Source organism: Chionomys nivalis, chromosome 10, assembly GCF_950005125.1.
Source record: "Chionomys nivalis chromosome 10, mChiNiv1.1, whole genome shotgun sequence".
NCBI classification, from domain to species: Eukaryota; Metazoa; Chordata; class Mammalia; order Rodentia; family Cricetidae; genus Chionomys; species Chionomys nivalis.
Window position 1 is genome coordinate 83,053,500 of NC_080095.1, and position 25,182 is coordinate 83,078,681.

The 25,182-nt window shown below is 42.2% G+C and overlaps 2 protein-coding genes across 3 annotated transcripts in view; one reads left to right on the forward strand and one right to left on the reverse strand.

Annotated features, from left to right (window-relative positions):
- Window positions 1-5,122, forward strand: part of Hbp1 (HMG-box transcription factor 1) — a 29,706-nt gene extending 24,584 nt beyond the window's left edge. For both annotated transcript variants that reach the window (XM_057783090.1, XM_057783091.1), the window contains exons 9-11: window positions 597-917; window positions 2,793-2,934; window positions 4,073-5,122. In XM_057783090.1, coding sequence (XP_057639073.1) covers window positions 597-917; window positions 2,793-2,934; window positions 4,073-4,090 — 481 coding nt within the window. In that variant the 3' untranslated portion in view covers window positions 4,091-5,122. The remainder of the gene's footprint in view (window positions 1-596; window positions 918-2,792; window positions 2,935-4,072) is intronic.
- Window positions 5,123-5,157: 35 nt separating this feature from the next.
- Window positions 5,158-25,182, reverse strand: part of Cog5 (component of oligomeric golgi complex 5) — a 224,784-nt gene continuing 204,759 nt past the window's right edge. The window contains exons 20-22 of the mRNA XM_057783089.1: window positions 11,637-11,763; window positions 11,008-11,087; window positions 5,158-5,962 (exon numbers count right to left, since the gene is read on the reverse strand). Of these exons, the coding sequence (XP_057639072.1) occupies window positions 5,848-5,962; window positions 11,008-11,087; window positions 11,637-11,763 (322 nt within the window). The 3' untranslated portion in view covers window positions 5,158-5,847. The remainder of the gene's footprint in view (window positions 5,963-11,007; window positions 11,088-11,636; window positions 11,764-25,182) is intronic.

Here is a 25,182-nt window from a genome sequence, read left to right on the forward strand (position 1 = left end):
GTAATACATAGGTGGACCTGGATGGGTTAGAACTTTATCTATACAAAATCTCAAATTGTAGTGTATTTTAAGTTAGCCACATCTAGGAGCCATTTTTGGAGACAAGGTTTCAGCCCAGGTTGGACTTGAGCCCACCATGCTGCTCAGGCTTGCCCCGTCTGCCTGAGCCTCCTAAATGGCAGGGAGTCCTGGACTGAATGGCTGCCCGTCTCAAGCTAACTTTTGTCTTCCAAAGTAGTTACCTCTCAGGCCTGGAATACTGCCTATTTTAATTACCTAGGTTCAGAATCTAAGAAGTGAGATTATGATATTTGTTAAAAATTAATCCAGAAGAATAATGAAGGACAGGTATGGGATCTGGACAAGTTACCTGCTGTGAAGGGCATGGGCTTGATGTAAGTTCTGTGGAGCTCAGAGGTTGGCTGTTGCATCCCTGGCAGAAGAGGTGTTGTTAAAGTATAAAGTAGTGCTGGTAATGATGTGTCCTAAGAGGCAGGAAAGTTTTCAGTCACGTGGTAAGTTTTTAAAATTTGTGTTTTCATCCAATACGATATACTCTCCACCTAATTTGAACTGTGTTGTTGTTCATTCTGTAGCTATGACTTCACACCGATGGACTCGTCTGCAGTCTATGTGCTGAGCAGTATGGCTCGTCAGCGCCGTGCGTCTTTGTCTTGTGGAGGACCTGGTGGTGCTCAAGAGTTCGCAGGCTCTGAATTCAGCAAAAGTTGTGGTTCCCCTGGATCATCGCAGCTCTCCTCTGATTCTCTGTATGCTAAAGCTGTCAAAAGCCACAGCTCAGGGACTGTGAGTGCCACTTCTCCTAACAAGTGCAAAAGACCAATGAATGCCTTCATGCTTTTTGCCAAAAAATACAGAGTTGAATACACTCAGATGTATCCAGGGAAAGATAACAGGTAAATAGTAATAACACAAGTACAATTACTGATGTGTCGGTGCAGTTGACAGTAACTGGGGCAGCGAAAATAAACTTCAAGAGCTCTTGTTGACTTCTTTCCATTTTCTTAGGATGGCTTTAGATACTTTGTTTTTATAATACATAGTTACACAGACTACCTTCAGGAGAAAGAGCTCTCTTTGAAAATAACAGTAAGTTTGATGGTTGATGTTTTGTAGAAAAGACTAGTATAGTACTTGTGTCAGATTTGGAGAGTTTTATGGAACCAAGCTTCACTGTGGGACATGAAGTATTGACACTTTATGTATTCTTTAGGATCATAAATGAAAAGATAATAACTTTAATACAGATTGTATTGTCTCAGTGCAGTTAATTCTAAATACCACCTACATTTTAGAAAGAAGCTTTGCTTTCCAACTACATCCAAGTTGATGTGTTTGTACAAAATGACCTTGTCCTGGTATTTGGTAATTTCTTAGAATTGGAATTGAGGGCTGCCAAGGCTTAAGTAGTGAGACCCTGTAAAAATTTTTTTTTTTTTTTTAAATTCATATTGGAAATAGTCTCTGGTCAATTGGAAAGCACTTTAAGAATAACTTGGCCCACCTGCCCTCCTTTTCTGTGGTGGCCATGCGTGAGAACTCCTGACAGGTATAGGTATGCGGCTCTCGCACCTGTCTGCTGCCTGCTTATTAGAAGTAGCACCTGTGCCCTTGTGCCGTATTAACAAGCCTGTAACAGTCAAGTGCTGATACTTTTAATTCTGGAGGAAAGGACATCTTATCAGAGATATCTCCCATACGGCTCATAACTACTTGGTTTTGCATTTCAGTATTGTTACCATGAGATTGACATATCACTCGTCTAATATGAAAGGATGACTGATAAAAATATTTTTTTATTTTGGACTTTTTTTCTTCTATAGAGGTAGATTTTTATTCCATGAATAAAGAAGTTCTTATTTAGGAGTAGAATGTAGACTAAATGAATAGGTTGGAGAGATACTTAGCCAGTTGGCATAAACATTAGTCTGCTAAAGAACTCTGAAAGGAGGGAGTATAGATTCTAGTGTCCTGCATGGTGTCCATCATGTCACCCACCATGTTTTAACTTAAGACATTCTAACTTTGGGAGACTGAGATGGGTGTGTGCCTATTTCATATAAGTTGGTTTTAAATAAAATACAGCACATCAGTTGCTTTCACATACTGGATTTAACAAGACAAATATACTTACTAATTTTACTAGCAGGACTCCTGTGGGTTACTGTCATCGTGAAGCACTGATGTATCATCTTTATTAATCAGTACAGAGATGATCTTTGTAGACTGTAGTTACCTCAGGGTTCTCTTGTGTGATTTATATCTGCATATTCTGGATGAGATTACTTTAAAAGGTTTGGTATCAGAATAACTAGGAAAAATAGGAAAATGTCAGCATTTTGAATTTAGTCCAATGTCTCACACGCTAAGTACAAATCTGATTTAAAGTGTACTTTTTTATCATTAGACATAAACTAAGGCAAAGGAGTCTCAGTGTGCGATTGTGGGCGGGGGGTGGAGGGGGGCTTTTATCATAACCGTGATAGTTTGAGTAACTGTGCACAAAACAAATCCTTAATACAAGTTGACTGTCTTACGCTGCAATACTGAACGTTTCTTGGGAAATACCCAGATTTTAGCCATTTTGGATATCTTGGAGCAAATACTAATACTGGCACTATCTACCCATGATTTTGATAAATGGGCACCTGTGGCAGGGTTATTGCTGAAATGACTGTAATAGCCCTTCTCTATGTTTTTTACATTTTTGCCTGAAGTGGCAGCAGTTGGTATTGCTATGAAAATCTTTTATGTTAATATTTATTTTCTAGAGCCATTAGTGTGATCCTTGGTGACAGGTGGAAGAAAATGAAGAATGAGGAAAGGAGGATGTATACATTAGAAGCAAAGGCTTTGGCTGAAGAACAAAAGCGTTTAAATCCTGACTGTTGGAAAAGGAAAAGAACCAATTCAGTACGTGTTAGAAATGACTGCTTTAGTGTGATTCTGTGTGCCCTGTGTGCTTGTTGGCATGTCAGAGCCTTTAAAGATCTAACTCACCATTATTATTATACTGTTGTTCTACCTCAAACCTAGTAATGTTTTCAGAACCTATCAGCAAAGCTTGCCTCGAGAATCACTTATGGCAAGCAAAATCTCAAGCTAGCTTAAGAATGTCCTAAGTGCTGAGGTGAAAGGAAGATAGTTTTGGAATATAATATTTCTAATTTGGTTAAAAGATGGACACCAAGCTGGGCAGTGATGGTGCACGCCTTTAATCACAGCATGCAGGAGGCAGAAGCAGGAGAATCTATAAGTTAGAGGCCAGCCTGGAGTAGAGTGAATCTGAGGACAGTCGTGGATACACAGAGGGACTGCCTCTAAAAACAATCAATCAGTCAATAAACGGGCACCATTAACTCAATCATTAATATTACAGAAGAAAATTTGTCTAGTTCTTAGTGTCTTGCCTCAGACTTACTAAGTAACATCTATGCAGATATCTGCCATTGGCAAAGACTGCTGGATGAAGAATCTGAAGAAGTAAGAATGATGGGGAATAAGTTTCACTCCATTCCTGTAATTGTTGACTAGCATTCTTTATGTTCACTTCTTACATTATTTACCCAAAAAAGCATAGGATAGAATGAGCTCGTGTTTAAATGAAGAGATGGTGTGAATAGTTAACAGGAAGAGGCTCATTAAGGATGTTCTAATCTAGTCCTATATATTTGTAGGTTAAACAGCTCAGGGACTTACTTTAAGGTAGTATTTAGCTGCCAAAAGTAGTTGAACTATAATGTACAAGTTCGTTTGGTGCTTTCTTGGTGTGTGTGTGCGCGCGTGTGCGTATGCTCACTTTTGTGTTCTGTAGGCAAGGTGTCTACCAACTGAGTCACATGTCCATTTCCCACAGGTTCTCTATTGTTTGGAACTTCATATGAGACATTACCGTTTCACTTTTCTGCTCTCACATTTGTATATAAGTTTTCCAGATACTTAAGCCATGAGGAAACTTTGAAAATCTTCACAGTAAATTTATGAACATCTGAACTTACCCTGCAAGGTTACCATGCATTGTTTTTTAAGCATTCATTGTTTATTTCCACAGGGCTCTCAACAGCATTGAACCTGATGCTTGTGTTTGTAAGTCTGTCTGCATAAATACTGACTCTGGATGGAAAAGCCTGGAAGACCTTGGTCTCACCGTTAGTCCTGAATTTGCGTGACCATAAGATACTGATAGCATTGAGTCCTGAAATGATTTAATGAGTGAGGATTTGCTTTCTCCATTAGAGCATTAAGTAAGCTACAACTATCAACATTGTAAACCAAATTGCCTTATTTTCCTTCCAAACTTCATATATGTCTATCAGGTAATATAGGCTTGAAAATTGATATCCTGTGGTGCTAAAGTACAGTAGAAAGATGTGTATACATGTTTTAAATTGTACGAAGGGGAATTGTAACTGCTGTTTATACATCAGCTCCTTACTGCTTATTAATCTGTATTGTACCCACGATATCAGGAATGAAGCAGAAGCTGGCCTTTTCATGAGTAGCCGCCAGATGGCCCAGCATCTGTGCCAAACACAGTCGCTTCTAGTCTGGCCAGTGCCAAGAGACAACATAACATGGCAGGTAGATGGTGTCATTGTCCTAGCTAAAAGAGCCACCTGCTTCAGATACCGTGGGCATGTGCTGAGTGGATGCACCAGGGGGCAGCACTCCTCCATGATTTCCAGTGGGGGCCAGACCCAGCCAAGGTGCAGTTAGTTAATAGCGTTGGGGTAGTCACTGTAATGGTGCTATTAACAGTCGACACCATTGTATCTTCATGTTCTCCTCAGCCACATACCGTACTAGATTTGTCATCCTATCTATGGTGGGGCAGACTTTGCACTTACTGCAGTGCAACACTTGCACTTTACTTCCCTCCAGCTTCTAAAATAGAGCAAGTCCTTTGCAGTGCAGCTGCTTTGCTCTGAGCTACAATCATGGCTTCTCATGTTACTTACCAAGTGGTATTTTTGGTTAGGAATCACAGCTGTAAAATTGATTTCAGTCATCACACTTCTTCAACATGTTGCCCCTCAATTTTGCACACTATATTCTTGTATATTATTTGAAATAAAATGAAAAAAGTCTCTGATTTCTTGATTGACTGAATTTATGTATAACTATAAGAATAATTTGACCAGCAGATGGAAAATATTGATGTTATAATTAGGTTTCTGGTAGGATTTTAAAAATTAAAGAATGTTAGTAATGGAGTAGAGACAATAGAAAATTAAGGACTTATATTTATAGAGAACCTTTGTAGAAAAGAAAATTTTAATTTTTAACTTGTCCTTGTTCCAAAGCCCAAGTGCCTGTTTCTAATAAAATGACACAGTATAAAGGAAACCCTGGCTTCATTTAAAGTGAAGGACACTGCACAGTGCGTCTGTCTCAGCTGTGGTCCTGCCGAGCACTGGACCTGACAGCATCAGTGTCTCTTTCAGGATGGGGTCCTCTGTCAGGTGTGCACCCAGAGCTCCCCAGCAGTGTGACTCCAGCGTGAGATTTGAAAATCACTGCATTGGTTGGGGAAGCAGGGTGAGCTGATCTTGTCCCTTTAAAAGCAGTGATATAGAATCATCTGCACAATGGCACAAAAATCCACATAATTATTTTGCATTGTTCAAAAATCTGAAAAAGAAGAAAAAAATGGTAGGTATCTTTATGAAGAAAATCAGATATGTAATAAAATTTGTGATGATCTATTATGACATTGTAACGAAGAACTAGAGTCACAAGGAAAGATCAATAGGAAATTCAGAAATGACTATGGTCTTTAGTTGCTAGTTGCCACCTTTACATGGGTTGGTGCATGGAGACTGCACATCACTGAAGAGTAGACATAGCCTTTTGAAGCAGCTGGACCATAATGGGATAAACTGGTGCAAATTCTTTGCCTTCTCTGCTTCTCACTGATTGAACATAAGCTTCCAGGGCTCCCCTGGGAATGCAAAAGAAAACTGTCAAAATATCGCACAAAATCAAAGTTTCGGCAGCAGCAATATGAAAACATATTTGCCCCTTTCTGGAATTACTCTGCCCAGAGCCACAGACCAGTACTTCAAATGCGGTACCAAGTACAGTAGTTAGGCAAGTTGGGGTTAGGTTTAGCTGTGGCCAATTTAGTCTGTTAAACATTTCAGTACATGTGTTTCTCCATGTCCATCCTGAAGTTCTGTGAGAACATGTGGGTGGAGCTTGTGCTTGTTCGTGGAGTTAAGCTAGAGGAGAAAGCACCATGGGCGCACACAGTAAGACTGGAAGCTACAGCTACAGCATTTTAGGGCTCTTAGCTTTTGGCAGGTCGGTGACGAGGAGTCTGAACTTGGGCTACTTCCTTGATGTTCTCAATTGCCCCTGGCACAGGTATCAGCCCTGGGCTAGTCCCTTCCCTAGGACCATTTCCCCAGCCACAGCAGAGTTGTAGGGTAGCCCCAAATGTTCATAACTGGTCTCCACAGGAAAACTTGTGCATCTCCAGCCGGTAAAGCTACAAGAATGGTTTGTTCTTTATAAAGAGGAATAAATCGCCACTGTTCCCAAACACTGGAAATAGTGGTCAGGTGTGTTCTTGCTTCACCCGTTGGGGGCTGTCTCTGGCCTATCTATCTGCCTTTTGGATCTGAAATAACACTTGGATCTACCCCAAATGCTTAGCACTGTTCACTGGTCTTTCCTTTTTGAGCCCAGGAAAGCAGTGCTGAAACTCATTACCGTCTCTGTCTCATCCTGTTCCCACATCTGTCCACCACCCCTGTAAAGCTGTCGGCACTTGAGATGGTCATCCTAGTACTGCTTCTCCAATGTCACTAGCTATCCCTTGTTTGCAAGAGGATGGTACCCAAACAACCCAGCTGTGTGATAAACCACTGTCCAGCCCTTTATGCTTCTTGGGCTTCTTGACAGTTTGGTGTAGTCTTAAAAACGACCTGAAAAATCACCTGTTTGTACTCACTACTGGCAGAGTCCATTGCCCAGTCAGAAGAGACCAAGATATTTTTCCACTCAGAAATAGGAAGTCTCTCCGAAGATAGGGGTTGGCAGAGGGCGTTTGGTTTAATTAAAGAGAAGCATTCTGCTTATCTGAACATCACCTTGGGATGAATGCCCTTTCCACAGTTTTATTATTTAGGACCCAGCTTTAAACATTTCCTTTGGCATAAAACCCTTCCTAACAGCGGGTAGCAAAAAATTACCCTGGAGTCCCAGGTGTATATAAAGGCCTGATTACATAGTGCCCAGCATCCTTAAATTCCTGGCTTCATGCTGTCTTTTAGCTCTTATGGAAGCATGGGCAGGCCATTAAGAAGCCAGCTTCTGAACAGCTAGTTGGTGGTGGTGATACCTTCTAATCCCAGTACTCTGGAGGCAGATGTAGGTGAATCTCTTTGAGTTTGAGGCTAGCCTGAGCTTCAGAATGAGTTCCAGGACACCCAACACAGAGAAACCCTGTCTCAAAACAACAACAAACCCAGCTTCTCAAGATGGTACTCAGGTCATGTGCAGCCTCAAGTCCCATTAAGCAATTATTATTATCAAAGAGTGGAAGTCAATGTTCGTAGAAAGCAGTATTTATCAAATGTTCCAGTGCAGCATATCAAAGCCAACCCTTAGTTATTTCTCCATGAAGAAAATGTTCTTTTCTAATTGCCATACTCATTCATGCAGGTGCCCCAACTCCACAGATGTCCTGAGAGATACTGTAGAGTAAGCTCCAAGGGTTCAACCATCCCTGAGGCAGTGGGGTGTGTGCATGCATGTGTGTGTGCACATATAATTTACCAGTCTAAAAAGTATGGGGAACCTTACAAATGAATGTTGCAGAGTAGACACATTGTATCCATTCTGTTTACAAAATGCACTTTAAAAGCAACGACAGTCTCTTGCATTCGTAGTGATATGATGTAGTGCATAGATGGAGGCTCAAAATAAGTTTGGTTAGCTAGCCTTTCCTCTTGATACACATCAAAAAACACAGAACTATAGTACTGCCCTCCCACATAAAATCAGGGCAAGGTTTTCAAGCACTTATTAAATTATTTCATTTGCTTCAGCAAAACATTAGCTTTCTTGGAAGTGAGGCCAAGAATTATATAAGAGGCTTGTTTGTAACCAAATAAGATTGCTGAAGTTATCCTCCGTGAAGAAAAGCAGTGACCATAAGTACTGAAGGACTGGCTTGCGTTAACAGGGTACACTGTTACGTGACACGTCAAGTAGATATTTTATAAACAGCAAATTATTTGTCAGGCATTAAAATTCATTCTGATCAGTACTTACAACCTAAGTAACCTCCTATATCCCCAAAAGCAGGCTCCAGCTTTCCCTTGGTTTAGCAGTTCCTTATATATCTATCTCAGGCACTTAGTGCCTAGAACTGGATCTCCTGGCAGGGATAAGCACAAGGAAGCACCTAATGTTCCCTTCCATACAGACATTTTAAGGCTTTTAGAAATAGACAATCTGGGAAAATAGGTCCTAGCCTATGGGTTCTGGACAATGGCAAGAAGCCTAAGGGTTCAGGGATTCATATGGTACCAAATGTTTTCTTTAGCAATAGATAAATGTGCCATAAGGCTGATGAAGTCTAAATGGTTTCCACCTAAATGTCCTCAAAGGACTACAGTTAGATGCATTACTTCTTTCCTGCAAATACTAAGATACACAGGTCTGTGGTAGAGCCAACCATTTCTGCAGACCTTAGGGAATCTCTGAATACAAACTGATGTTTTGTCTTCAGCGAAAGCATGGTCTAAGCCAAGTGGCCACCTCTGCACTGGAGCCCACATGTCTGGAGCACCTTCCTGGTGGCTAAGCTGGTGCACAGCTTCCCCCCCCCATCTCCCCACGTGGCCCGGATCAGTGATTGCTCTGACTTTCAAGTCAACTTCACTGTTACCTATTCAAGTTCCAGAAAAATACCTAATGTCAAATGGTGACAGAGAACAGGACAGAAGAGAACTCACCATTTGCAATCTATTCTGCAGCCATACTTTACTACTGAACACCGTGCCCTATTTCTAACAGCCTAACAGATGACTGGGAGGAGCAGAAGGAGGCTCCCCCAAGGCTTGCTTCCAAAGCTGAAGGAAATGCTGACATCAGACCAGCGTTTGCCCTGGGTCTGTCTACAGGGTGAGAATCATCCAGTGATGCTCTGGCAGGCTGGGTCATAATTCATCTTGAAGTACCAGATAGGAAAGCATAATCTCTCAGACAAAGGCCCTTCCTTGCCAAGAGCCAGGTTGCTGTGGCAGTGCGGTTCCTGTGGATTCCCAGGCAGCTGCACTTCCTGCTCGAGGCAAGAAGGGTCTGGGCTCTGCAGGTAGAGGGATGGTGAGAGGCAGCTCTTAGGATTATGGCTGTCACTTGCTAAGGATGAGCTTAGCAACAGCACTGCTGAGGGGCATTTTAAAAAGCAGCAGTGGAACAGATCTGTGATCACCCAAAGCAGGACAGCCGTGTGGATGAGCTCATTCCAAATCGTTAACATGACAAAATCAAGCCCTGCTGAATCCTCTCTTATTACCAAGTACATTGAAGCTGAGTGACTTTGGGGACTAAGAAAAAAAGTCAGAGACATTGCAAGTCAACAAGTTAGAGGAGACCCAAATTCCCTCACATGGGAGGCCTGGGTACTGACAGGAAGCTCACCCAGCAGCCTTTCCCATTTTGGGGTCAGCTTCCTCTCGAGGAAAGAGAAGCCCAGCTCATGTTCCTTGCCCCACACAGGTTTCCTAAGGCTCCTACACCACACCTGTGGCTTGGTGCCATTCTCAGAAGCTGATGGGCTGGTGTTTCCAATGAGATCTGGGCTTCTTCAGTGGGGTCCTTTACCTAAAAACTGCACCAGTAGGTGGCACCTTCTTGTGCACACAGCCGAGAATGACCTCCATATGTCTCACACCTGCACTGAAGATCAGATGGCCTAGCTGGTCTGCCATACATCCACAGACCAAGGATGGCAGGTAGAGAATAGCTTCAGTTAAAGAGCTATGCTCGCTGGCATTAGAGAACGAGGTGAAGAGGCTGACTCATGATGACCTAGTTGTTCCCTAGCATGGCTGGGTAGATGACGGTGACCTCCCATGACAGGGGATACAGGGAAGTAGGTGTGTGAGGGACGATTAAATTACGACAACTGGGGGCGGGGGGCTGAGAGCAAGTGCACCAGCCTAAGGTTCCATGCAGGTGAATCCCAGATTTGGGCTTTATGGGGGTGAGTGCACCAGCTCAACTGGGGATGGAAAATCTATACAGACTGAGACAAAAAAGCGAGAAACAAAATGTGGGCAATGACATTTAAGAAAAAGATAAAAGGCAGCAATTTAGCAGATGGAATGGGATGGGGAAGAGACCAGAAAAGCAGAAACAGGTGAAGCTGAAAGAAGACGGTGCCACTTCGGAGCTCAGCCCCACATGCCAATAAAGTCTGCTGAGTCAGCTGAGCTAAAGGAAATGCTGCCCAACTCTGGATGTTTTCTACGGAAGGCTTCATAAGGGAGAATTGATGGGGAAAACATGCTCAAGCTGCACACACAAATGCCCCTCACCATGCTCATGGCTGGAGATGTGCACATGCACTTGGGCATAGGTGCACACAGAAATGTATTCTCAGACCACAACCAGAGAATGTGTGGCATCTAAGTAGATTCTCAGGGGTTCTTTCCTGCCAAGAACTGTTACTGTTCAAATTTCACTCACATCTGAGCGCTGCCATTTCAGTGAACGCAGCACATGAAAATGACAGAAAATACCGAGCCAAAGTGAATCCTTTTACAGCTGGAGCTATTTTACAGCAGGGTTGTATCAGGCATTGGCCAGCACAAAGGAGGGTGTGATGGTCTGAAGAACCAGAGCCCTACAGCTGCCAGTACCCTCCAGAGCATCGCTCAGTAACTATCCAAGCGGGCCATCTGACAATCACTGTCCCTTATCATCCCCACATCCCAGCCCAGACGGCACCCCTAGAACACGCAGCTTTACCTGAGAAGGAGGAGCCTGTCCTTTTCAGATGGATGATCGTCCAGCCACTGGGAGAAGCGTGCATGGGACCACTCTGCCCTCTTCAGCGATGCCACCAGAGAAGAAAGTACATTCTTTAGCAAATACTGGCACAAACAGCAATTCATGACACTCAAGGTGAAATTACCTTCTGGACTGAGAAATTTCAGAACGTGGCACAGGCCTTCATGCAACTAATTACCAAAAAACCTTAAGATTTGCCAACTGACATGGCCCAAACAGAGCTTTATGAATAGAAATTACTTGTGTCTGTTTTGTCTGATAATGACGGTGATGATATTTGAAATAGGGTCTCACTCTGTAGTTCAGGCTGGCAAAGAAGTCATGGCAATCCTCTTGCTTCAGCTTGCCAAGTATTAAAATTATAGGCATGAGCCCCTTAGTCAGCTGAGATCTTTTTTTAACGGGCTAACTCTGGACTCATAGGTAAATCTGACTCCCTGCTGTGAAAACATACGGGTCCCCCAAGTTTTCTTCCATCTCTGTTCACTTTCAGGGAGACATCCATGACCAACTAAAGCAGAGTGGCCAGGAGCCCGCTCATTGAGGACACTTGTTTACAAAGTGACTCAGAGAGAGCCCATGATTACCTGGAAGGGGGACTTCAGCTCAGCGGGTGCTCGTGTGAACAGAAACTGAATGACGATGCTGAATGGAATCACATCCCCCACGGCCGGACTCTCAGCCACGTGCTCACTCGTCTGGAAGAGCAGGGGCCTAGAAGGAAAAGAGGTGATCTCGTAGGGGAGGCATTCTGCGTGAGGTTTTGTAGGAAGGGGCTTTCAAGACAGGGTTTCTCTGTGTAGCCCTGCCTATCCTGGAACCTGTCTACTGGTTCCACCACACCCAGCCCTAGATTAGTTTCTGAAGCTCCATTTTAAAACCTCTGTTCAACCCCAGGCCACACAAGCTCATAATTTTGCAGGCTGATTTACTTTAAGCTCTTTCCTTAACACCACTTATCAGTGGGTCTGATATTACTTCAGTGACACAGCAAAGTTTCTTCTAGCGTCATTTAATGAACAGGCTAAAATCAACTGAAGCACAAGTGACACCTTCAAGTTGGTGTAAGTAGGAGATTCTTAGTTCAGTCGGTACATGTGGCTTTCATCTCATGTAAAACTCTTTTGGCTATAATCTAACATGGGTCAACTCAACGTTTTCTATGTATTCATTCTAAGTGGAACTTGAGTCTTTAAATGCAAAGTCATTACTTTGCTGATTATTCCAACAATCTCAGCCGGCTGCCTTCAGTTCTGAGTCTCTATCACACTCTCTCTCGTAGGAGTGGTGGGAAGGGAAATCTACTCCTCCACCAGTGCTCGGCCACTCTGTGCCAGCAGCAGGCCAGGAAGGATGTGCAGTTGGCTGGCTGCAGAGGCTCACCTGGTAGCGCCAGTAGCAGCCACACTTCTCAGCAGTTCCGATGACTGACATGAGCCATGAACAGAGGCCTGTATCCTGATCTCCTTCCTCAGTCATTTAAACAACACCAACATCTAAATGACACCACTTATGAAGGCAAGAAAGTTTACGGGAGACAGCCCAGTCCCCTCCTTCCTCTTGCTAATGGACATTTATTCCAGGAGCCAGGAAAGTATGCTCAAAAGACTCTTGATTTTGTTGGAAACAAAAAATTAGGAAAAGGTCCTTATAGAGACTATCCTATAAACGCAGCCTGCCCCTCCTGGCAACTTTTTTCTTATCTAAACTACTTGTGAGAGTTAGTTTTGATTATCGACTTGATATAATGTGAATCACCAGTGCAGGGAATCTCAATGATAACGGTCTGGATCGCGTTGGCCCGCGGGCATGCCTGTGAAGGGTTTTCTTGGATTAACTGATGAGGGAAGATGTAGTGGGCAGTGTTTCATAGGAGGAGTTCCATAAGGGCAGCAGAGCGCCCACATGTGGTACTGACTGTCCAGTGAAGTGACCACTTCCAGTCCCTGTCACCATTACCTCCTGCAGTGACAGTGACAGAATAAACCGGAATTAAACCGAATCCTCCTCTCTTCAGTTGCTTTTGTCCTGGTAGTTTGTACTTTAGAACATTTCTGATAATTAGAACTATTCACCCTTCATGAGGTTACAGCTATGAAATTAAACTGATTAAAAAGAAAATCTATAATCAAAACGTAGTAAGTCATTTTTAATAACCCAAACATCAATTAAACCATCTTATCAAATACAAACAACTACAGATGAGTAGCATATCTAAGCAGTTTAAATATGCCATTTCTGGTCAGTTAAAATGCCCTCTTCTCTCACAGCTGTCTTTAACTCCTCAGACCACACTGTGTTGGTTATGCTGACAATAGGTATATAATATTCCGATTTTTTATATGTCACATGTTTGCCAGATACAGAGAGTGAAAAACTTGGACCTGGATCATGACAGCTGGAAGAGCTGGTGGTGTGGAAGGTTCGGTATTTACTGCTCCTGGTGTCTGTGTTCAGCCTACTCAGCCTCTCATCCCATGGATGAACACATTGGGACACAAAGCAAGATTTGATCTTTGCCCCCAATACCATCTTCTAACATGGTATCAATTCCACAAAGTTTCTGTAGATTGGACACAGGTGTGTGTTTTGGGGCAGAGCAGAACTCTTTGTTACAGGCCTCAGAGGTTATCTTGATGACATCTTGACTTTTTGTTGGTAGAATGAGGGAGCTGCTGGTAAGTCTGAAAGGACTGATCTGATAGAGATGGCTCAGCGGTTAAGAGCATTGCCTGCTCTTCCAAAGGTCCTGAGTTCAATTCCCAGCAACCACATGGTGGCTCACAACCATCTGTAATGAGATCTGGTGCCCTCTTCTGGACTTCAGGCATACACGCAGAAAGAATATTGTATACATAATAAATAAATAAATATATATATATATATATATATATATATATATATATATAAATGGGTCGGGGCTGGAGAGATGGCTCAGTGGTTAAGAGCACTGACTGCTCTTCCAGAGGTCCTGAGTTCAATTCCCAGCAACCACATGGTGGCTCACAGCCATCTATAATGAGACCTGGCGCTCCCTTCTGGCATGCGGGCACACATGGAAGGAATGCTGTACACATAATAATAATAAAAAAAGAAACAATGGGTAAAATTTCCCCATATTAGATACCAGCCCTAGGTACAGGAAGCGAAGAGCTCTCTAAACCCAACACAAAGAGAAGCTCATCAAGACACACACAGGAAGGTAGCTAAAGCCAGATACAAGTTCAGGGAATGAGACAGGAGGATCTCAGCACTGTTGGGAAGTGGGCAGGGTTAAGAGCTAAGAACAAACTTCCTCCTCAGCCTCCACACATTTGCCCCATTTCATTCTGACAGGAGAGCTAAGCAGCTGGTTTTATCTTCAGCTCCAGGAAATTAAAAGTCAAATCTAAAAGTAAGGAAGTTAATTTTGTGGGTTTTTTGTGTTTTTCATAATTATTTTTCAGGATATTTTCAATGCAAACTACAAAGGATACAAGGGGTGAAAAGCAAGGAAGGAAGATTAGGAGAAACAGAGGGATGGAGGCAGGCAGGGAGGAAACATCGGGGCACACACGCATGGGATGAGCTGTGTTTAGGAGGCTGGCCCACAGACAGGCTGGGTGACATGCTAATTAACCCGGTCTAGCTGTTTTGGGGGTCAGCAACCTGTCCCTTTGGAGCTCTAAGCCACATAAGCTGTCTTTCTGCCAAGACCAGAGTTCTGCACTGGTCACTAACAGCTGTCTAAAGACCCTGCAAGCAGTTCTGGGTCTGCATCTGCACCAGGCACCAGGCACACACCACCTCCTTCCAGGCAGCACCGCCAGGTGGGACCTGAAGCACCAACAAGTTAAAAAAATAATCACCACCTGAAGTGCTTTACAAAACAAATTAATTAAGGCGCCATGAAAAGCAGAAATTCCATACTGTCATTCTTAGAGATTATTTTAAATATAGCAGCACTTCCAAGGTTACACATTCTAGCCAGAAGGTAGAGTTAATTAGTCAAGTATTAGATCCCTTAGAAAAAAAAATGTCTATTTCTAGTCAGGGAAAGTCACATTTAAATGACTCATGGTTTCACAGCTGCCAATTTTCAGACACCCTGTAAGGCTAATCATGAAATGCAGGACAAGAGGCCCCGAAGCTCCTGTCCCCACATCCAGTATCAATGCTGGTCCCTTTCATGCCACCTGCCACCAAGCCTACCCTCTCCAATTCTGAGCAAAGGGCCTGATAAAGCAGCAAGACCACTGAGTACAATGCTCAGAAACTCCCAAAGAATTGAGTCAGAGAAAGGAAACATGACCCCACTGTGAGACAGGATGCAGCTAGCCATCCTTCCCGCACAGGACATGGCACTGGTATTGAGAGGACATACAGATGTCAGAAGTGAGGCTCTCTAGAAGGCATTTTAGGGTCACGAGTGCTGCAGAGGAGAAAGATGCAGGTGGCTAATGACTTGGAATAAACAGGGGCTCAAAGTTTAGGTTAGAAGGGCTCCTGTCAGTGTTTGTTCCACCACAGAAGGTAGGGTTTCATGAAGGGCGGCTGTCTAGGTCTTCCTGGAGCTGTCCTGGAGCTTCTGGGAGCAGAATCCAGGAACATGAACTCTTTCAGTGGCAGGAATTTGCCACTAGTCTCTAAAAATTTGCTATTTTCCAAGATAATAGATACAAGCATTTTAATGTTTCTGGACAAAACAGGTATGTCTGGAATAAGACGCAGGATGGTCATTCCCTGGGGGACCCTTAGCTACTGTAGCTTTTATTGATCTGTTTTTATGGTAAATAGGATTTTTTCCATTATTTCTTTCTTAGGAAGTTAGCTATTATATATAGAAATATAAGTGATATTTCTTATGTTAGTTTTGTATTCTGATATTTTACTGAAGTGAGTATTAGGTCTCAGGGTTTTCTGATCAAGTCTTTAGAATATTTTAAATATAGGATCATGTCATCTAAAAACAGGGATCCTTTTGCTTTTTCCTATATTATTTGTGTCCGCTTTACTTCCTTCTCTTGTCTTGCTGTCCTAGTTATGACTTTGAGCACTACACTGAGTAAGAGCAGAGAATGGGCACCCTTGTCTCATTCCTCATTTCAGAGGAAATGCCTTCAGTTTTCCTCATTTAGTATAATGTTGACTAGAGATCTGTCATGTATAGCTTTTATTATGTTGAAATATATTCCTTTGATTCTTAACTCTCTTCATTAAAGGATTCTAAACTTTGTCAACGGCCTTTTTGTATCTGGGTTGATTATGTGGTTTATTTCCAGAAGTTTATCACTTTGAGTTTCTCTCCACCTAATTTAATGTTGGCTGTTGGCTTGCTGTAAATTTCTTTTATTATATTTAGATACGTTCCTTGTATCTCTCCAAAGACCTTTTTTTGTGAAGGGTGTTGGATTTGTCAAAGGCTTTTTCAGTTTTTAATGAGATTATCATTTGTTTTTTTTTCTTTCACTTTGTTTATATGGTAGATTACATTGACAGATTTCTGTATGTTGAACCAATCCTACATCTCTGGGATAAAGACTATTTGGTCATGGTAGAGGATTTTTTTGTGTGTGTGTTCTTAGATTCAGTATTATTCAGTATTATTAAGTATTTTTGCATTAATGTTCATGAGGGAAACTGGTCTGTAGTTCTCTATCTTTGTTGCATCTTTGTGTGGTTTGGGTATCAGGGTAACTGTACTCTCATAATAGGAGTTTGGCAATGTTCCTTCTGTTTCTGCTATGTGGAATACTTGGGGGAGTATTGGTATTAGCTCTTCTGTGAAGTTCTGGTAGAATTCTGCACTGAAGTCATCTGACCCTGGGCTTTTTTTTTTTTGGTCAGGAGACTTTTAATGACTGTTTCTACTTCCTTAGGGGTTATAGGTCTATTCAAATTGTTTATCTGGTCTTGATTTAATTTTGGTATGTGGGACCTACTTGGAAAATTGTACATTTCTTTTACATTTTCCAATTTTGTGGAATACAAGTTTTTGAAATATGACCTGATGATTCTCTGGATTTCCCCAGTGTTTGTTGTTATATCTTTTTTTCATGTCTGATTCTGTTAATTTGGATATTCTCTGTCTTTTGGTTAGTTTGGATGAATGTTAGTCTATCTTGTTGATTTTCTTGAAGAACCAACTCCTTTGTTTCACTGATTTTTTATATTGTTCTCCTTGTTTCTATTTTATTGATTTCAGCCCTCATTTTGATTATTTCCTGTCATCTACTCCTCCTGGATGAGTTTACTTCTTTTTGTTCTAGAGCTTTCAGGTATTCTGTTGATTCATTATTATGGGATTTCTCCATTTTTTAAATCCTCCTAGTACTGATTTTCATAGTGTTACATAAGTTTGGGTATGTTGTACATTCATTTCCTTTGACTTCTAGAAGTCTTTAATTTCTTTATTTCTTCCTTGACCCAGGCACGATTCAGCTGGACAATATTCAGGTTCCATTAGTTTGTAGGCTTTCTGGAATTTGTTCTGTTGTTGAATTCTAACTTTAAGTCATGGTGATCCGATAAGATACAGGGGATTATTCCAATTTTTTTTTGGTATCTATTGAGGTTTGCTTTGTTACCGATCATGTGGTTCACTTTAGAGAAGGTTCCAAGAAGTGCTGAGAAGAAGGTATATATATTCTTTTGTGTTTGGAGGAAATGTTCTATAGGTATCTGTTAAGTCCATTTGAGTCATAACATCTGTTAGTTCTGTTATTACTCTGTTAAGTTTCTGTCTGGCAGATATGTCCAGTGGTGAGAGTGGGGTGTTGAAGTCTCCCACTATTAGTGCGTGGGGCTTGATGTGTGATTTAAGTTTTAGTAATGTTTCTCTTACAAATATGAATGCCCTTTTATTTGGGGCATAGATGATGAGAATTGAGACTTCATCTTGATGGATTTTTCCTGTGACAAATATGAAATGTCCTTCTTCATCTCTTTTGACTACCTTTAGTTTGAAGTCTATTTTGATAGCTATTAGAATAGTTACACCAGCTTGTTTCTTAGGTTTGTTTGGAAAATCTTTTTTCCCAACGCTTTACTCTGAGGCAATGTCTTTGAAGTAGAAGTGTGTTTCTTTTATGCAGCAGAAGGATGGATTCGATTTTCATATCCAATCTGTTAGCCTGTGTGTTTTTATAGGTGAATTGAGTCCATTGATATTAATGGATATTAATGACCAGTGATTGTTAGTTCCTGATATTTTTGTTTTTGTTGTTGCTGGTGGTATAGTGTGTGTTTTTCCCTTCTTTAAGATTTGCTGTACTTTCGTGGGTGTGACTAACTTCCTTGGGTTGGGGTTTCCTTTTATTACTTTCTATAGGGCTAGATTTGTGAATAGCTATTGTTTAAAATCTGGTTTTGTCTTGAAATATCTTGTTATCTCTGTCTATGGTGATTGAGACCTTTGCTAGGTATAGCAGTCAGGGCTGTCATCCTTGGTCTCTTAGTTTTTACATAACATCTGACCAGGACCTTCTGGCTTTAATTGTTTCCATTGAGAAGTCAGGTGTAATTCTGATGGGTCTCCCTTTATATGTTACTTGACTTTTTTCCTTTGCCTTTGCAGCTCTTAATAGTCTTTCTTTATTCTGTATATTTCATGTTTTGATTATTATGTGGTGAGGAGACTTTTTTTTGGTCTAGTCTATTTGGTGTTCAGTAAACTTGTATTTTCTTTTTCTTTTTTTTTAATTATTTATTTATTTATTAAAGATTTCTGCCTCCTCCTCGCCACCCCCTCCCATTTCCCTCCCCCTTCCCGAATCAAGTCCCCCTCCATTGTCAGCCCGAAGAGCAATCAGGGTTCCCTGCCCTGTGGGAAGTCCAAGGACCACCCACCTCCATTCCGGTAAGGTAGTAAGGTGAGCATCCAAACTGCCTAGGCTCCCACAAAGTCAGTACGTGCAGTAGGATGAAAAACCCATTGCCATTGTTCTTGAGTTCTCAGTAGTCCTCATTGTCTGCTATGTTCAGCGAGTCCAGTTTTATCCCATGCTTTTTCAGACCCAGGCCAGCTGGCCTTGGTGAGTTCCTGATAGAACATCCCCATTGTCTCAGTGTGTGGGTGCACCTCTCGTGGTCCTGAGTTTCTTGCTCGTGCTCTCTCTCCTTCTGCTCTTGATTTGAACCTTGAGATTTCAGTCTGGTGCTCCAATGTGGGTCTCTGTCTCTGTTTCCTTTCATCGCCTGATGAAGTTTAATATTCAGGAGGACGCAAGTCTTTTCTTGAACTGTTTCCTTCACTTGTTTATTTTTTTATTTTATTTTATTTTTTAGGGTTTCTCTGTAGCTTTGGAGCCTATCCTGGGAACTAGCTCTTGTAGACCAGGCTGGCCTCACAGTGATCCACCTGTCTCTGCTTCCTGACTGCTGGGATTAAAGGCATGCGCCACCACTGCCCAGTGTGATTGTTTTTTCTTTAAGGGATTTATTGACTTCTTCTGTTTTTTGTTTGTTTGCTTGTTTGTCTTTCCTTCCATTTCTTTAAGGGCCTATATCTTCTTCATAAAGTTATTTTTAAGCTCATTTTCTTCTGCTTCATCTGCATTGGACGTTCTGGTTTTGCTATCACAGCACCACTAGTTTTTGTTGCTGCCATACTGCTCTTTCTTTCTGTTGTTCACTGTATCCTTACACTGCCATCTACCCATCTTTTACCCCAATCAGTGCAGCCGTGGCCCACAGTTCCAGTGGTCGCTGATGCAGTGGAAGATGGTTGGGAGTGGGCAAAAGGGATGCTGTTCCCTAGTCACTGGGGCTTCGGTAGGAGGGGTTGGCGCATGGGATGTGCCCCCGGGGGTTAGGGCCGAGAGAGCAGGGCTGTCCAGCCAGAGTTCAGACTCACCTTTCTCCAGTCCGCGTGTATATGTTCTAGTCTAAGTTACTTCATAGTGTGTAAAATAGTTTCCAGGATGTACCTTGCCCTGACAGACTCTATTTTACAAACAGATTTTTGACTCCCATTTTGAGGATGGAAGATAATTACATGCAGGGTGGACTCACAAACAACCATCATCTGTCCAGTATGAACCACACAACGCAGCTAGATGACATTATCTTAGCAGTAGAAATTTGCTAATTTATCAATGTATGAAGGTCAATTGATACTGCAGGGGCATATGAGTACATTAAAATTATATCAGCAAAACCAAGCCCAAGAACTTATCAGACAGCCAGACCAAAAAGAGGATGCAACTCCTTTGCCTCTATTTCATAAAATGGTCATCACAGGGGCCCACACCAACCTATCATTTGGTATCTAGAGTATGCACCGAGGAATGACAGGCAGAGAAGTCTCAATTATCCCTGGGCTGTCAGCTCAGTCTTCCACTGTTGACACGGCCATCCACACGCATGCCCCTCTGGACTTAGACCTGCTGTTCTTTTGTCTCTGCAACTGGCCACATCTTTAGTCTCAACTCAGACTCTTTCATGGTTTGAACTCTACAGCAAAGGCTTCTTCCTTAAGGCTGGTTTGGACTTGTTATCTTATTAATATATGTATTTATGATATATGAAATTTAATAATGCATTTCAATCCATCAACTTCTAAAAGCTCTTGTACTACTACTGTTGCTAACTTGTATTCTTTCTGTAACTCACACAAATATATATGTGTGTATGTGTGTATGTGTGTGTGTGTGTGTGTGTGTGTGTAGATCTAGAGATATATTCATTGTATCCTGGGCATGGTGTGATATGAGAGTTAATATTAGTAAAAAAGGAGTAAAAGAACCTGCATTCACCTCAGCCAGATTATTGAGGTAGGTAGATTATTTGACAAATTGATGCTACTGAAACCGATGCAAGTCGTAGATTATTGTTATTCAATAAATTCTGACACTACGGAAAGACACAAAGTGTCCTTCTATGTTCCTAACGTAAGGTACTCATGACAGAATCCCTACATTTGACCACAATATGTATTTACAATTGTCACATTTAATTGACAAACTATTCCCTTTATTGACATGTGCATGGCTTTACCTGATCGATATAGCAGCATTTATATGGTCAATAGATCAGGGCCTTCGAAAACCCTCAATAGCCAGGCAGTGGTGGCACACACCTTTAACTCCAGCACTTGAGAGGTAGAGGCAGATGGATCTCTGTGGGCTTGAGGTCAGCCTGGTCTACAGAATGAGTTTCAAGACAGTCAGCCAGGGCTGTTACATAGAGAATTCATGTCTCAAAAAACCAAACAAACAAAAAAGAAAAGCCTTTTTATCCCTGCAATGAAAACCAACACAAAGGAGCATTCTATTTTAGTTACTGATGATGTCCCTTTCCTGAACCTGCTCTTTCTCTCGCTCTTTTCTTCCCTGCCCTTTTGCTAAAAGCTTCAGCATAGCACAGTCCCATTCCTTGACTGTTTTCACTAATCTATGAATCCCAGATAAGAAGGTTCCAGCAAAGCAGGCAGTAGACCTCAGGAACAAAGTATCCCTTCAGGAGGCAAGGTGAGGTGTGCTGAAGGGCAGGTGTGCTGAAGGGCAGGTGTGCTGAAAGGTTGTATCTCAGGCTTTTCTGTGTCAGCTCACAGATCGACACTGGCATCTACGGTCTTACAGCATCTGGTGCTCAGGGGTTAACTTCATGCTGCACAGAGGCAGATGAGAATAGGGTCTTGACAGTTCTGACATGTGTGTCATGTGTAGAAAATACAAAAGCCTCTAGGGGCAGATCAGGAATGTCAGTATTTTTCTGAGGCAGCATTCTGCCCAAGTATGAAAAGGTTTTTGCTGCCCGAGGAACTCTAATGAAGACAGTGAAATACAAATGTATGCAAGAACCTCGCTGGCTTAATTAACTGGTCCACTGATATTACCATCAGAGAGAGTGCCCAGGGGCACATGGCAGCGTGCTGTGCGAAGGGAGAGGGTGGGAGGGAGGAGGAGGCTCTTAACTGGAGAGGATCTGGCTATCAAGGTCTTCCTCCCTTGCAAAGAGGTCCCTGCTGCCCTCCCCAGCCCCACTGCTTCAGAATGAGGTCTTCTGTGGATTCACACTATGCCCGAGGTACTGTTTGGCTTGCCTGCCCCAACCTTGTTAGAAAATGTTTTAATGGATATTATATTATTCTTTAGCTCTTCTGTTATTTCTAGATGCGAAAACAATGTAAGAAATTTAATAACAAAAATTATTGGTTTTTCTCACTAAAAAAATAAAGCTGAGGCAAGAAATTTGAAAAAGAAAAAACTGACAAGGTTTTGATGGCTCTTCTTTTTTCTCTTCTCCACATAAAACACATACCAGTGTTCTAGCTTTCTCTCTCTCTCTCTCTCTCTCTCTCTCTCTCTCTCTCTCTCTCTCTCTCTTTCTCTCTCTTCCCCCTCCCTCCCTCCCTCCCTCCCTCTCCCCCCCACTCCTGCCCAGACCCACAGAGGACCTGGCTCAGGCAAGAGAAGAGAGAACATCATAATAGGAAGCATGGACACAAGCTGCAGGCATGGTTTCAGGAGACAGAATCTTGTTGTTGTTGTTGTTGTTTGAGACAGGGTTTCTCTGTAGCTTTGCAGCCTGTCCTAGAATGAGCTCTTGTAGACCAGGCTGGCCTCTAACTCAGAGATCCGCCTGCCTCTGCCTCCCCAGTGCTGGGATTAAGGGCATGCGCCACCTCCCCCAACCCCCGGCCAGGAGACAGAATTTTAGAGCACACATCTTCCAACTGAAGCAGAAAGCTGTTGTTTTTTATCTTTAGCACAGTGGCTGCACCTGATCCTAACACTGCCTCAGCTACCGACTGTGGCTCACAGCCTCAGCCTCTCTGCTGAGGCCTTCATGTCTGCCATTGCCACCTCAGTGACCATGTAAGGAAGCAAATGTTGTTTTAAGTCAGTCTCTATATTTTTATTTTACCAATAAAGACTTGGGAGCCAAATGCTGGGGGGAAAATCTGCTAGCTCAGAGAGGCAGAGAAAGCAGCTGACTGACCTTCCTCCTCTGTATCATCTCAGAAAGAGATGCTTCTCCTTTCCCATTTGGAACTAATACTCCTCCAACTGGATGTCCGTCCCTTCCACTTCCTGTGCCTGCCCCCTTCTACTTCCTGTGCCTGCCCTCCAACCTCCTGACTTTCCCTCATTCTCGATAGTTACATCCAGTCAACTGGTTCTTTGCTCTACCTCTTGACCTATGGTTGATTTTATTTAAATGATGCAACCTCAGGGTTCACAGTGTGATCAAATATACTGTAACAAAAAGCAGAGAGAGCTCACTGGGAGTGGTGTGAGGCTTTAAACTCAAGCCTGCCTCCAGCAAGGCCACACCTGCTAGCCTTCCCAAACAGTACCACTGACTTGGGACCTCATGTTCAACTACCCGAACGTATGTGGAGGGCATTCTCAGTTAAACTACAAACAGCAGTCTGTACTTACAATACAATGCTGTCGTGGCTGGGTCAGTGAATGTTCCGAGGACATCAGTCCAGTATCCTTTGATAAAGGTCTGAGAAAGATACTGGAATGACATTCATTTGCTGCAGTAGGACTAGGGTCTTGTTTTTGATAATCCCAAATTCCATGTTTAGGTTTTATTGTGTGTATATTAAAATAGTGCTAATCTTAATATTTGTGAGATAGGGAGTAGATCAGAGCTAGAGACCTTTGTGGGACCAAGCCCAAGCCAGGAGCAGACCTAGACCGGGGACATTTACAGAAACAGGACTGAGCCAATGACCTAGGCCAGAGAAGGCCTGAGACAGCAAACTCCACAGGAGCAGAGCAAACCCCAGGAGTGCCTAGTGACCTCAGGAACATGGAGTGACCAATGGGGTGACTGGAACTATGGCCCTGACTGCACCATGAGGAGCAACCATCTGAGCCTTGGATTTACTAACACCTGGAAGATTGATCACCAGAGTCACAGACAGCCCCAACCACACCAATTAGAGGAAAAGATGAGTAGACAAGGTAAGAACACAATCAACACCACAAAGAGCAACACGACACCAGTAAAACCTAAAGACCCTACAACAGCAAGACTTGAACAAACAAATATAGATGAATCAGAAGAAACTGATCTACAAAATAACTTTAGGAGAATGTTTGAGACCCTTAAAGAGGAAATAAAAAATTCCCTCAAAGAAATGGAGGAAAAGACAAACAAAAAATATTGGAAGCCATGATGTACTCTCTCTCCCTCTGGAGCCATAAATAAAAATAAACCTTTCCTTGTATAAATTGCTTTTGTCATAATGCTTTATTACAGCAAGAGGAAAGTCACTAATAAAGTGTACTACCATCTTTCTCAAAGTACATGATTATATAATTCATTCAGTATGGCTATTTTTGAAGACAAAACAAATAAATGATAAACTGGTAACCTTGGGATCTAATCTTTCAACTTAGAGTAGAACTAGAATTTAACACACTACTTAGAGATTTATTTATTTTTAAAGATCTCAGCAGGCCCAAACAAGGTATTTGAAAAATATACAAGATTTCATTTAGGTCGGGCGGTGGTGACACATGCCTTTAATCCCAGCACTTGGGAGGCAGAGGCAGGCAGATCTTTGTAAGTTTGAGACCAACCTGGTCTATAAGAGCTAGTTCCAAGACAGGCTCCAAAGCTATAGAGAAACCCTGTCTCGAAAAACCAAACCAAAACAAACCAAAAACAACAAACAAACAAACAAACCAAAGAACAAGATCTCACTTAGAGTTTTCTTGCAATCATGGACGTATGTGCAGTGATTATCCACTGCAGAAAAAGCAAAATTCAGTCCATGATGCTGGCAATGAAAACAAGAAAGAAACTCTAAAGCACATGACCACTGTCAGCAGCACTGGCTTCCTACATGGCAATTACAGCAGCTTGAGGACACTGGAAGGACACACACTTACCGACCACACTAGTTTCCAGAACTGAGTCAAGGTTCAGACAGCTCACGCTGCCTTATATTTACAAAATACACCCATATGTCAATAGGCTTTTGGATATTTGACTAGTTTGTGCCAAAGTCTTCTTTCTATGTAGCAAGCTATACTCACAAAATTGTTATGTTTATTAATTAGATCTTTCCAGTCTATAGGGTTAGTTATATTTTTAGTATGGATATTTTCTTTTTCGTAAATATGAAGAATTTGGAATCCTATTTTACTGAATGAACAGCCATATGCACAGTATTACCCTATCTTCTAGCAT